Raw genomic sequence first — 15,096 nt, forward strand, 5'->3', positions numbered from 1 at the left:
TTCACGGCCTTCACTGTGAGGACCTCGGCATTATCAGCCCTCTTTCAGGGCTTCAAAGAGATATTATTTTTCTTGTCTCTCTCTCTCTTTTGTGCCAAAAAAAGTTAAAGTGATAGCTTATTTTTCTTCCTAGTATTGAGTTGTAATGATCTCCACACTCCTTATTCTTAGCACAATTCATGAAGTGTCTTTCTTTTTTGTTTTCTGTTGTGCAGTACTAGGGACTGAAACCAGGGGTGCTTTACCACTAAGTGACATCCCCAGGCCTTTTTCTTTTCTTTCTTTTTTTTTTTTTTTCTGAGACAGGGTCTGGCTGAGTCACCCAAATTAGAGGTGTAGAGGTGTGTACCACTGTGCCCAATTGATGAAATTTCTCATATTGAAGAAAAGCTGAGTGCTTTTCATAAATGTTCGCTAGTCCTATAACTTCCTTATTATCCTTTTGTAAAATGTTTGGGTGTTGACTGTAACAGGACCCTCCTTGCCACCTCATGCTATAGATCGCTCTAGAATTGCTGGACAGTTTATACAAATCCACTCATGGGCGGGGGATGAGGGAGAGTACTTGCTCAGTATGCATGAGGCCCTGGGTTCAATTCTCAGCACTAGGGAAAAAAAAAAATCAATTCTCTACGCTCATATCAGTCCCATCTGTGACTCCCTGTGTTCTTGAAACCTGGTATCTGTTCCTTTCTCTGCTTCCTGTTTCTAACCTGTGAAACAATAAAATCACACTGTCTTTGTGGAATGCTGAATGATTCTGAATTACCTTCACAATTTAAAATGTGACAAAACTGCTAAATGAGACATTCATGATGTGGGGTGTGGGGAGGGAGCCCAGGGCAGGCAGAATGAAGCATCTCTGTGTGGGTTGGCCTCACAACAGAGAATGTGCACAGGAGAATGTGGTGACCCACAGAACAAGACAAGGCCCGCCATAAGACTCCTGTTCAGTGGTTGTGCTGGGGAGGCTGTGAAGCCTTTTCTCAGACTTCTGCTCAAGGTTAAGTTCATGGATCCATCAGCTGAACATTCTAAGGGTCTCTAAATTGCCATAAGAATGAAATACCTTTAAGAATACTTTTACCATCAAATTCAATTGTTTTCTTTAAAGAAGTTAAGAAAAAAAAAAAAAGACAACCCCACACACAGCTTGTTTTTCCTTCCATCCTGATCATCATTAGTGTCCAAAAAGTCTTTGATGGGGAGGAGGCCTGAAGCCTGAAGGGAATAAGAATGGGATGTCTCTTTTGGTCAGCATGAGATTCCCTTTCATCTTCAAATCCCTGAAGTAATGAAGTTTTCATGAGGGTTAAAACTGCAGCATGAGCATGCTTAGCATTTAGAAAAGACTTTATCCTCCGCCAAGGGAAGGTGCTGGCCAGGCGTGCCTGGGAGAGGAAGTCTGCACTTGGAGGACGCTGCAGTCTCAGCACCCCAGGCAGGTGAGGTCCTCGCTGCTGACCAGGTCACATGTGCGGGAGCCAAAAGAACAGTCAGAAAAAAATTTTCAGTGGTTTCAAGAACAAAGTTGTTGTTTAAATTCCCTCTATAAGAGGGAGGAAAAAGGGACTCTTTCTTATGTAAAAACCTCTTCCATAAATGATATTTTCCTAAAACCTAGGAATTGATTAGATAATACCAGAAATAAAAATAGACTCCAGGGGATTTACTCTGAATGAGAAAAACAGCTCAAGAAATTAAATTCTGTCCACCCAAAGCAGTAAAAAATAAACATGCCAACAGCCTTAAGGCCATGTTTTGCAGCCAAGCTGATCAGAACCATCAGATGGAAGCTTCTTGTGAAAGCGGAAGCACAAACCATGAAGGAAAAACACTCCAGTCTCAGAGTGGCTTCTTCCCAACCCAGATCCTGACTAGGTGCCTGGATAGCCAGGGGAGGGCAGCAGGTATCTCAGAGAAGAGAAACTTGGGAGCAACACAAGAGCCAGCGGGGAAGAGCATCTCTCAGTTCCACCATCTTGATGGGCCTGGTGAGTGGCCGTGTGCCTTGGGACAGAGGCTGCAAGGTGACCTGGGAAGGTTGATCCTCACCATCCTTTCCAGGGGACTGGGGATTTGTGCAGCTTTGTCCAACAGCTCACTGTACTCCAGCTCCTCACAGAGCCTCTGCAGCGTGTTCAGGGGCTCATTCAACTCCACGGGCATGGCCACTTTGGACAGGTCCTTCCCAATATTGTTTCGCAGGATGTTCCACAAGCTGATGTTACTGGTGTTGGGACCTGGTGCCGGCAGGCAAGTTCTTCTTTTGGACTTTGCTCCCCCACCACTTTCAAGAATAGGCCCTGAAAGGGAAAGCAGCCTGGTTGTCTCTCAGTCTTTTATTTATTTTTTTAAGTCCATGAATAAAAGCTTAGCTATCTAGAATTCATTTTTACTATTAAGGTCAGTTAACCAGAGTATGATTAAAAGTCAAAAATAAGCAAAAGAATTTTGAACAATTATATATCAAAAATTAGGGCTAGCAGTGAAGCTCAGCAGTAGAGCATGTGCTTATTATCTGTAAGACCCTGGGTTCAGTTCCCAGTCCCTCTATCCACCTACCTACTTACCTACCAAAAATTACCACATGGAAAACTCATGGACTTTATTTATAGGGAAGTCCTTAAGTTCCTACTTAAAAGCTAGTTCTTCATTGCTTACATACACTTGGAATAAAACTGGAAATTGGATTTCTGTGACTACAGCAGGTTATATTTACAAAAACTTTTTTAAAAAAAATCACTTCAAATTCTGATAAAACCCACTGTGTTTATTACAGAGAAGCAATAAAGGAAATAACAATCATCCTTTATTCTAACCCCCACCCTCAACAGCAGCCATTACATTTTGGAATACCTTCATTTAGTGTTTTCTCCATCCATATGAATAGTTTTATGTTCTTCCTATTCAACTAACTAGAAGTATTTTCCCCATGTTATTTAAAATTCTTCTAAAACATCATTTCAAATGACCATAAAAGTATTTCCCATTGTAGATATGCCATAATTTACTGAGTTTTTCATATACTGTTGGACTATTAGATTCATTTCAGTATTTTCTTATGATGCAAACAAAATGAGACCAGCAAACAAAAATATCAGTAGTGAACATTCACATACTTAGCTATTAATCTGATTATTTCCTTAGCATATAGAGAAGTCTGATGACTATGTCAGAGACTGTGGACGTTTTTAGACTGTTGATTGATTCAATCAGAATGCTCTTCAAAAAGTCTTCCAATGTTCTCATCCTTGGGCAGCACATGTGAATATTCATCTCCCAAGACCTTTCTGGTTTGTCACTGTTCATTTTTAACTTTTGTCACATTGTTAGAAAGACAATTCTATCTTCTTGCTTTAATTTACATTTGAGAACTTTCTAGTGTGGTCTGAAATACTTTCATGAACATTGCTTTTTTGCTAAGTTGTTTGCCTTCCTATGTACAGATTTAAACCCTAATCTTTCAACTTTTTGTTTTACAACTAGATCCCCTTTTGGCATTTACCTTTAAATTTGGTACATGAAGTTGGTGAATGAAATAGTTACCTTTCGGATTATAAATTTATCAATCTCTTTCTTTGCCTCATACTCCGAAACTCCTCTCCCATGCTGACGGTGCCTATTTTCAAATGACATCTTTTGCATCACACCAATATACCTCTTTTGGTAGATATTAATTTATTTAACATTTACTCATTATAAAGCAAATAACCCTGAATACAAAGAAAGTTGCTTTGATGAACAGAAAAATACAAAATTGGAGCCCTAATGTGCAGTCTCTTGTAAAGCTAAGCAAGCAATTAATTATTAAATTTGTTTTACTAATAAAATTAAATTAAATTAAAAAATTGTTTTACTTGCTTATATGGGCAAAATAGGATACAAGGAGGTAGCTATAATTGATAATAGTTTTTAAAAACAGCTTTACATGTAGTCTCAAAATATATCCTTTGATTATACTAATCTAAATTTTGAAATAATTCTTCTCCACCACTGTAATCACCACTACTAACGGCTAACACATATCTTGCTTTTTACTCTGTGACAAGCAGTCTTGTAAGTATTTTACATGTATTATTTCTCATTTATTCTTTAGGACTACCTCTTGAGGTAAACAGCAATATTGTTCTCATTTTATAGATGAAGAAAATGAGGCATAGAGAAGCTAAGAAACCTGCCCTACTACACACAGGTGGTGAGCAGCAGAGCTTGAGCTGGCCAACCACTGAAGTCCTTGAATCCATATTCTTAGCCACTTAACCTCCTCATAGCACCCAGATAGTGACCGATCCTCACATGTGCCAGGTAATTTTTTGAGAAAGAAATTAACAGGAAACATACTAAATACCTAGTGTTTACATGAGCTCTAGGGAATTCAAGTGTAATGTGGACAAAGACCTTGATTCAATCCTGTTTTCTCCTGACGGCTAAGCTGGGTTGTAGGACAGAAAGGTTATTTCACTTCCACATCCACCTTTGAAGACGTTTAGAGATCTAATCCTTCCTAGAGAATGTCTGTAAAGAACAGGGGGGGCAAACTTTCTGGCATTCAAATACAAAGAAGAAAGTTAGGTTCTGCCCAGTGTTTGTTTAAGTGAAGGCAACACTGGTGAGCAAGCTAGTAAAACACAAGTAAGTCAGAAAGAACCAGCTCTGACCTCTTCTGAGACTTCCCTGGTCCTTGTCAAGCCAGCACAGTTTTGGTCGCAGGTTTTAGACCATGTTCTTTATTCCACACTTTGACCTCTGAACTCTCCATTCACTCCACTCCCTTCAGTGGCCTCCCTAAGGCCTCCCAGAGATGGAGGACTTCAGCATCTGTCTTCTTCCTCACCCACAATGGACAGCACATTTTAGTGTGTGTGCTGTTTGCCAAGGAAGTAGGTGATGTGTCTTCATTTCTTAGAAAAACTCACATCTACGTTATTGGCCTTCTCTGTTAAACCCGCTGGTTCTTAGACTTCTCAACCAAGGGGTTCATCTCTCCAGAAACATTTCAAACAGAAGATGGGACATAACAAGCATCTCACTTCTAGGAAGTGCAATGCTGAAAGGGTCCTCCTCTAGATCATGGGGAAATGACCTACTGGCCCGCCTGTTTTTCCTATATGTGGTCCCCAAAGAAGCGACTCTTAGGCTTTCAATTCATCATCATACTTACTGATCTGGGAAACACTGACGTAGTTAAAAGGAACTGAATGGTCCCTGTTCTCTATGTGGGTGTGAGAACAGGTGGGTGCTTTGAGTACCCAACACATAATGCAGACAACCCTAGAGACCTCAGGGCACTCTGAGTACCCCAACTGGGAGTTCTCAGGTACAAGGACCTGTGCAGAGAACTGCTCACTTGGTAGATTCTTTCAAGGGCACCTTCCTAAACAGGCTTCAGTGTGCTCAGGAAAAGTCCTCAGTCGGAGCTGTTTGGGAATATACAGACTCTCCTGATACCCCACAGTTCAAACTAGCATTAGGAAATACCTTTCCTGGCCATCATTTTTCCTCTTGCAATCAAGCAGTAATAAAGGGACATCTTAGGATACCTTGAGGGGAGTTTGCTATTTTCAAGTGAATTATCTTAAAGAATCTGACTAAATTACCACTTGGACTAGATCTTTTATTATACACACTATTTTTTATTCTTAAATTATTAAAAACCCTTAGATACCTAAAGGCAAGAGGCTGTATTCTAATACATTTGCACAGAGAATATTTCTCTGCCTAAAGAATATCTGTTATATTATATTTAGATACATGGAAACTGGTATACTCTCACTTTATAAAATAAAAATTTACAAAAGCAGACGAAGCTATTTAAAGGAATTTCTCTTTCAAGTGTGTGTGTGCTGTCTCCTCACCTAGATTATAAAATCATGAGGGGGGTCATGTGCTAATTTTCTTATGTCATGTTGCTAAAGTTCTGTTGGTGACAGCCATTCTATATATACTTGTTAGGATTCCATGAAGATGCAAACTTTCAGAGATTAAATAATGCAAATCTTACCCAAGGTCTGCCTTTCATTGTCTAAATCATTACTGAGATTGTCTAAGGAAAGATTATCACTTATGTCACTGACATATGAATCATCATCAGAGATCTGTGGGAAAGAAGAAATAATATACATTAGAATGAAAATAAACAAAAGCCAGATTTTCATAATCCCCTTATTCCAAATGATCAAACATACTGCATCCTACATTACAAATCAGTAGAAATAATTTTGGATACTATTTTCATAGAGGCCAATATAACCATCTGCATAGACAGTGTTCACAGGAAAATACCTGTTTTTAAAATTCTTATATATTCTTGATTAGATCTCACAAGGAAAATAGCAAGCGAACACAAAATTTCTGTTATTATGAAAACTCTTATTAATTCAGACTGCATTTTCAGAATTTGTGTTTGAGAGCACATTGTGGTGGCGCATGCCTGTAATCCTAGTGGCTTGGAAGGCTGAGGCAGAAGAATCACACGTTCAAAGCCTGCTTCAGCAACTTAGAGGCCCTAAGCAACTTAGCAAGAACCTGTCTCAAAATAAAAATTGAAAAAAGGGCTGGGAATGTGGCTGAGTGGTTAAGCACCCTGATACTTAAAAGAAAAAAAAAAAAAAATCAATCCCTGGTACAAAAAAAAAAAAAAAGAAAAAAGAAAAAAAAAATTTTTTTGCAGTGTTTGGGTAGAAGGAGTTACAATTTGTTTTTGAAGTATTTGTGAAAAAAAGATCTTCTATGGGAATTAATATTCAAACAAGATAAACAAGACTACTGCTTCTATACTTAAGGGGCGATATAACTAGCACATATGCATTGTAATGTTAAATATTATATTTAATATTCAAGAAAGTATAATTTTTATATATCAATTTAAAGCAGTATTATATTATAAATTACCAATTTACATGATTAAAAAACATACAGAATGCTAATTTCTTTCCCTCTAGTGGAACTATTTCATTAAATAAGTAAAAGTCAGAATTATTAACCTACAATTTAAAAAAATGAAATTAAGTAAAAAGAAACAAAAAGATGTCCAACACCCTTTACTTTTACAACATTTTTCTTTTAGCATATTGTTTCATTTTATGCATTTTGGATATGACTTATGAGAGGACCTTCAAAACATAAAGGAGCAAACGGGGCCCCTGAGCTTAGTGTTACAACATGAAGATTGTTACCAAGTAAGTTAATCAACAAAGCCACAAAAGAAATTTTCAAAACAGCTATCTGAAAATAATGCTCCAACCTCATTTTCTGAAGAGCTTGGTGACAAGAGAACTTCCTGTGCATCAAAAAACTCCGAAAGGGAGTCTGTGATGGAGAGCCTGCTTTCGTTGGAAAGCTGGTGAACCAGAGCTCGGTTTTCATCTCTGGAGTTTTCCTATTTGAAGAACAAACAACAAAAAATGAATATATTTAGAAACAGTCTCAAGAGAATCTAAATAAACAAACGATTGAATTGCATAGTACACAAGGTCACAGGTCCATGCAAACAGGCAACTCAAAGCAGAGGTCCACTTCAAAGTGGAGGAGTGTTAAGCCTCACGCCAAACAAAATGAAAATGAAGTTCTTCCTTAACTTCACTTAAGGCATCATCGATGCTCAGACACATGCCACAAATCTCGAAGTAAAAAAAGGCTGTCCAGGCCATTCTTTGTTCTGTTACAGAGGGGGAAAATTCCTATGCTCTCTGAATCATATCCTTTTATTCTCTCCCACTGCAGGATGCAGTCCTCTGAATGATGCTGAATGGCTGTCCTTGCATGGCTGGGTCATGGCAACACAGCTTTCACCTGCCCCTGTGCACTCTCAGAGGCCAATATGCTGCTTTTGAGGCATCCCTTGACAAATAAGCAGTGTGCTTTGGTCCAGAAGTGCCCCTGATGGCAGATCATTCATTATTCATGGATAAGTGAGATGAATTCTCATTCTTTTTCTTCACCCACGGTGACTCTTCAAGGGAAGGAAACCCCAGATCCTTGGTATAAGCCTCCATACACACACTCAGTAGAGCACAAAGCCTCCCATCCTGCACTCCTCTGGGTCTAGACTTGTCCTTGGGAGTGTGATTTCTACTCTTGTTGGAAGTAAAAATTCAATTCAACCCAACACATTAAGCAACTGATTTATATGCAGTCTTAGCTGGCGGAATATGAAGACTAATAGAAGGTTTCTGGCTTGAAAGTCTGGTGTGGAGAATACACCCAACACATATTAGACAAGACCATGAAGAAATCAAGGGCTACAGAAGCAGAGTGGAAGGTGAGATTGACTCTGATTAGGGGAACTAGGTTAGGGGATAGCTTCACAGAAGTGATATCTGACCTAGACCTTGAGGGGAAAAAACGGATTTAGAATAAGATGATTTAATTCCTTGGATTCAGAGATCATTCCCCTGGGCTTCTGGACAGCTGATATTTTTCACTGCAGAGATAAAAGAGATGCTCCTATATCATGGTGTATTTGTTAAACAAGTTCCAGAACAATCTGGGGAACAGAAGGCAGACAGATGTCTTGCCCAGAGGTTTTATGAATTCTGGATACTTTGCTCTGTCTCATAAACATAAACTATGCCCAAGGAGAGGATGCATGAGGGTCTCAGCAGAGTTCATAATAAATAAAAGGCACAGGGTCCCTTTATGAAGTGTTCATTTTAGAACACATGGAAATATCTATCTCTTTCTTTTGGATTCTTCATAAATAAGACATCTGCCCAAGGTATTACTTTAAAGATTTTACCCATTTAAATATCCATGTAGCCTTCAGAAAAGCTACCCTGACAGAGTTCATTGTAGAATCTACAAGTAATTATCACAGTTATCATCTTAAGGGAACAGTCTTTCTCCTCAAAAAAGCCAGGCACAGCATTACCGAGTTTGAAGACACTGTAGTGAACAGTAAAGTTCCTTAATGCTCCCTTAAACAATGGAATCTTCCTGTGTCTCCAGCGTGCCCTGCCATGTGAGATGCTAATGATTTATTTACGTGGTGCTATTCATTAATTTATTACTACACACTCCCACTGTCTCTTCCTCCTCATTGACTTATGGGTCATTGGGATGTCCTGGCTGATCAACACTGGAAATAATACAGGTTAAGCATCCCTTATATGATATGCTTGGGAACAGATGTGTTTTAGGTTTCTGATTTTTCAATTATGGAATATCTGCATATACACTGATGAGGTATCCTATAGATGAAACCCAAATCTAGACATGAAATTCATTTATGTCTCATATTCATCTTATACATATAGCCTGAAGGTCATCTTATTTAATATTTTAGTGAACTTGCATTTAAAATGAGACCTGTCACAGGAGGTCAGGAATTTTCCACTTGTGGCATCATGTTGATGCTCAAAAGATTTTGGATTTTGAAGCATTCCAGATTTTCAATTTGTGGACTAGGAGTGCTCAACCCATATTCTTAACCCCTAACCCTTTCCTGTGCCCCCTACTCTGGCAAGTTCTTATGAATGCATTAAAAAGCTCACCCTGAGAGCGTCAGCCACCAATCCCTAACATAATTTTCCTGAACAACTCAGGGTCTCATTTATTAAAATAATAAGTCAGTTCAATTCAATAGTTTCCCATTTGTACCCAGGAGTGGTTTTTAATCTATTATTTACATTTATAAAAATTAAATAAATATATAAAGAAAGAAAAACTCATAATCCTATCATGCTAAAACAGCTACTATGGACATATTTCTCCCCAACCTTTCTTTTTTCTTTTGAGATAGAATAGGTCTCAGCATGTTACTGATCTTGAATTGGTGGAATCAAGTGATCCTCCCACCTTAGCCTCCCAAATTGCTGAGACTACAGGCATGGCCACCACACTGAGCTCTCTCTAGTCTTTTTAATATGTGTATCTTTGCTCTGTTTTGAAATAACTTATCATAATATGTATATATGTGTATATATATATATATACACACACATATGCACACATTATATATATATGTGAATATATATATATATATAAAATTTTATAAACTTTTCCCATTGTACCAAAATAAATTTTTCAATATTGATATGGGCGTTTCAAGGATTAAAAAAAAAATTTACATTAGAAAATACAGAAAAATGTAAAGAAAATAAATATCACATCAAGTTGTCACCCAGATGCAGTGCTTACTAGCTTACTGATATATATGCTTTTAAATAAAATATTTTTGTACAGCTTTTTATTTTGAAAAATTGGGATCAAATTGTACATTATCATGTATTGTCTGCTACATTCATTTAACATTATACTGCAAACTGTTCTCAGATCATTAAAAATTCTCTGAGATGATGAACTTTAATATTTTATAATATGTATGTCACAGAGTAATCATTCCTTGTCTAGGAAATTAAGGATGTTTCCAGATTTACAAGATGGTGAGCATTTTGTAAATATATCTTCGCTCATATCTCATTATTTCTTAGATTCAATTTTCAGAAATAGAATTATTAAAAAATTTTAAGGATATATGCTACATTAACAAGTAAGAAAACTTCTATTTACATCCTTAATAAGGCAGTGAATATAATAACTTAGAAAAACTTCTATGCTGTTAGTTGTTTTAATTTTCAATAGACTGAATATCTTTTTCTTTTTAAAAAACAAGCCGTAGAGTTTAGATGTTTAAAAGAGTTAAAAGAGATGTTAAAAGAATTTAGATGGAAAAGACAGGATAAGTGGTGTGTGGGCCCTCCCTCTGCATTTCTCTGTACCTTCTTGTGAGTTTATAAGGACAACCATGTGCCACAGGATAACATTTCTGTCAAAGGTCCCATGGGATTATAATAGAGCTGGAAACTTCCTATTCCCTAGTGACGTCACATGATGAACTGCTGGAACGACAGGGCTAGGCATGACTTGTGTTTGTCATGCTGCTGATGGAAATAAACCTGCTAGGTTGCTAGTTGTATAAAAGTTCAGGACAAACAATTAGGTACAGCATATAGAGCTTGATAATGATAAGATGACTATATTATTGGCTTATGTATTTATGACACTTTTTATTTAACTTTTGAGTGTATTCCTCCCACGTGTGTGCGTGTGTGTGTGTGTGTGTGTGTGAAAAAAAATTAAAAAGTCAACTGTGAAATAGCCACAGGCAAGTCCTCAGGAGGGTTCCAGAAATACTGATATCACAGGAGATGACAGCACCACATGTGTTGCTGTCCCTGAAGACCTTCCGGTGGCAAGATGTGGAGGTGGAAGATGGTGAGGTTGGTGATTCTGATTCTGTGTAGGCCTTTGCTAATGGGTGCTTTTGTCTTAGTTTTTAGCAAGAAAGCATAAAAAGTAAATAAAAAACCATGAAACATTTCTAAAATAGGTAATAGCATAGAACCTTGGCATGTAGAAGGCTGTCCCCTCTGGGTTTGTATACATGCACTCCATGGTGTTCACATGAGAAATTGCACAATGATGTTTTTCTCATAACATATTCTAGTAGTGAAGGGATGCATGACTGAATGGAAAAACAAAAGTTAAAAATAGAAACAAGGGGCTGGGGAGATAGCTCAGTTGGTAGAGTGCTTGCCTTGCAAGCACAAGGCCCTGGGTTCGATCCCCAGCACCTCAAAAAAAAAAAAAAAAAAAAACAGAAACGAAAAAAATTTCCTAAGACTATCTGCATCTGGTTTCTCCGGGTGTGTCTATAAATTATATCCTTTTTCTATTAATTGCTGAGTTCTTGACATGATACATTCATTGGGTGCACATTAAGCACACCATCATTGATTTAGTATTATCTAAGCCTATCATTTTCACTGCAAATGTTTTCCCTAGTCTATTATTTGCCTTCCTATTTTTTGACACAAACCATTTTTTTCCTAAAAAAAAAAAAAAAAGTCAAATCTAGTCAACATCACTTTTGCAATTTTTTAAAGTACTTCCCAATTTAGGAAATTCTCCCTAATTTAGTAGTTTGATAAAAATTCAAATCAGTTTAAACTTTTCAGTTTAAATTTTTATATTTAACTCGAATTGGCAGGTGATTCATTTTAGCACACAATGGAAAGATTTAAACTTCTTTCCAAATTGCTTTGAGTTGCCCTAACCTAATTTATTAAACAATTCATCTCTTCCCCACTGTTTTTTGATGATTTATTTATTTATTTAATATATAAAATGGTGCTCATGCCTGGGATAGTTTTATGATATCCCATTCTTACAGCATCACCATCTCATTTTAAATGCTGGAGATTCAGTGATTATTTTATTTTCTGGTGTAGCATGACTTTCCTCATTATATGACAATGTGATGCTATTGAGCAAACATGTGCTCTGGCCTCATCAGATAGGGATTTAAATCCCAGCTTTGTCTCTAAAAGCTGGGTGTCTGGGAAAAGTTATTTATCCTCTCTGAGCTTTACTTTTCTTGTCTCTAAAATGAAACTACCATTAGCTACTTCCTATCATAGATTCAAGGGTAGGCTTTTGTAAGATGATACATTCAAGTGTGCATGCAAGTGCAGACAACAGGTAGGCAATTAAAAGAATTAAGTTTCCTTCTTCGCTTTCAGACTTTTTTTAAAAGTTTTGCCTTTTTAGTCTCATAACTGTACTTTAAATATAAAAGGATGTATGCCAACATAGTTGCACACTTGTAATCCCAGCAACTTGGGAGGCTGCAGCAGAAGGATCACAAGTTCAAGTCCAGCCTCAGCAACTAAAGGAGATCCTGTCTCAAAATAAAATAAAAAATGGCTTAGAACGTAGCTCATCAGTACTGCAGTCCTGGGACTGAAAAAGGAGGGTGGGGAGCGTGAGAAGTCTGTTACCTCCAAAAGTCACTCGGCCTTTCATTTGGGATATAAAATAATATAAAACCATCTTAGAAATGATAACCCAATAGTATTATATTTTCACATTCAGGAATTTAAACAGGAGGGACTTGAGAGGTTGTGGCAATAATTTCTGACAGGAAAGGGGAGATTTTGGAATTTAAGTAGCCAGATCCAATATCACAGGTGGGTAAGTTGTGCAGCTAAAAGAAGGCAACAGAAAGCAAGCTAAGACCTGAGCCCCTCGGGCTGACCCCAATGTTGGGGGGCTGTCATTCTGAAGTATTTGAGATGTCTGGGAGTTACCTACAAAACATCAACTGGAGTCGAGCTTTCGTTTCTACTTCCTTCCAGTGCTTATTTCCTGAAGGCAACAATGGCTTTTCCCTGGCTGGCAAAGTAAGCCTGAGTCACTCAGTGCATACAAGGACAACTCATGGGAAAAGAAAATCTCTAAAATAGGAAATAAATGAGACAACTCCACCACTGAGTCAAGACTCCGGAAGGCTGTTCAAGGTGTGAGTTTGAAGACTGTGCTGGAAACCCTCAAGGACAGTTTACCACATGTAAGTTTTCAGGTATCTTATTTTTGAGGTTAGTATAAAAACATGCTGGTCATGGCCTTGTCTGGGTTGCCTTTAGTGACTGTGCAGGTTTAAAGAGGCCCCACCTGAGAGCACATATCTTGGTTCAGGCCTCAAAAGGAGATCACTGTAAGTATTGCTGAGGTGCTAAGTCCTGGCAGGTGACACTTTAAATGTAGGCTGGAATAACTGAAAAGTGATCTCTTGGAGTGGGTGGTGTACAGGAATCCCCTTCTCCACCTCTGCGATGAGCCTCCGCATGGAGAGTAGGCCTCTTGTCCTGCCAGCAAGTGGCACAGCCTGTGCTTGAGTCAGGCAAACAACGGGGGCCTTGTGGTCTCTGTCCTGAAGGTTTTGGCCTCATTTCTTCTCATCACCCAATCACGGGCGATTGCCCATGCCCATGGAGCAATAGAATCGTGTAAGGGTTTTGTTTTCTTTGAAAACAGGAAAAGAGAGAAGGATTACGATACTTGTGAAAAGAAATTTATGCCAGGTTGGTGATACATACACACAATCCCAGTGAATTAGGAAGCTGAGGCAGAAGGATCACAAGTTGGAGGCCAATCTTAGCAACTTAGTGAAACTTTGTCTTAAAAAATAAAAGGTACTGGAGATGTAGCTCAGTGGGAAAGCGCCACTGGGTTCAATACCCAGTACAAAAGAAAAGAAAAGAAAGACTTATTCACATGCATAAACACCCTTTGTCCATTACCTTCCTTATTTTTTTATTTTAAGTCTACTTGATCTAATGAAAAGACCTTTTAATGTACTTTTTTTCTGACTAAGAGACTTCAATGGTAATGTAATACTTTTTCCCTCGGAGTACATAGCTGCTGTGTTCTGTAAATGGAAGAAAAAAACTTTGCAGGAAGAAGAGGAGGGGACAGCAGCAAAGAAAGGGCAGTGTGGTTTTTTTACAGAGCAAAAGAAGGAAGTTGGCAAGGAGCTGGGATGCTACGGGCCAAAGAAATTTAGTTTTCTTTAGAAACAACAGGAGAAAACGTTTGCCTCTCCAAAGTTCCCACTCCCCTAACACCTAGCAAAAGGGGTGATGCTGAGGAGGGAAATGAGATGAAGATATACAAAAAGAAAATATGGATTTGGGGGGAAAGCAGTTTAAAAATATGCTTAGCAGCATACGCTCAAGAAAGCTTTGAATCCAGATATCCCAGTCCTGTGGCAGCTGTGGCGGCAGCCAGGGGTGGTGGAGAGGAAGCCCACTCAGGAGGTGCAGCAGGGAGACCGTGCGACTGGACAGAGGGCATCCCATGAGGGGTGGATTGCAGAGACATTACCTGGCAAGAAACCTACCCACCTCTGCCAGATTGTCACCCAGCTTGGCAACAGCGGGCGAGTCGAGGAGCAGAGATTCGGCATGGATTCTGCGTAAGCGTTCTTTAAGATCTGTGTTTTGTGCTAGGGCCTGGAACATGTTAAAAATAGTGGGGCTCTGTTAATATATAGATGTTTCCGAGCAACAAAGCAGAGGCCTGCAGAAGGGCTATCTGATAGCACCCCGAACCTTGGGGATGGAGCCCCGAAGGGCTCTTTTGTGCTTTCGTGCATGCTCTCCAGCACGAGGCCAGTCTCAGGGCCATGAGATAACAAATTTGTAACTCTGGAAATAGTGCTCTTCACTACTCCCATCTCCAAAAGTGGAAGGAGAGTTAGTGAGGGCGACAGAGAAGGAAGGCACAGGCACCACCAGCTTTATTAAGACTAGT

The 15,096-nt window shown here is 38.6% G+C and overlaps 1 protein-coding gene across 7 annotated transcripts in view; it reads right to left on the reverse strand.

Moving 5' to 3' along the window:
* The window catches only part of OSBPL3 (oxysterol binding protein like 3), a 178,810-nt gene that overhangs the window by 41,689 nt on the left and 122,025 nt on the right, over positions 1-15,096 (reverse strand). For 5 of the 7 annotated variants that reach the window (XM_079151141.1, XM_079151137.1, XM_079151138.1 and 2 more), the window contains 4 exons: positions 14,688-14,795; positions 7,247-7,381; positions 6,005-6,098; positions 2,056-2,306 (listed from right to left, as the gene is read on the reverse strand). In XM_079151141.1, the coding sequence (XP_079007267.1) occupies positions 2,056-2,306; positions 6,005-6,098; positions 7,247-7,381; positions 14,688-14,795 (588 nt within the window). The remainder of the gene's footprint in view (positions 1-2,055; positions 2,307-6,004; positions 6,099-7,246; positions 7,382-14,687; positions 14,796-15,096) is intronic. The other 2 variants (XM_079151143.1, XM_079151142.1) reach the window with 1 other exon arrangement.

The sequence above is a fragment of the Sciurus vulgaris genome (genome assembly GCF_902686455.1).
Source record: "Sciurus vulgaris genome assembly, chromosome: 8".
NCBI lineage: Eukaryota > Metazoa > Chordata > Mammalia > Rodentia > Sciuridae > Sciurus > Sciurus vulgaris.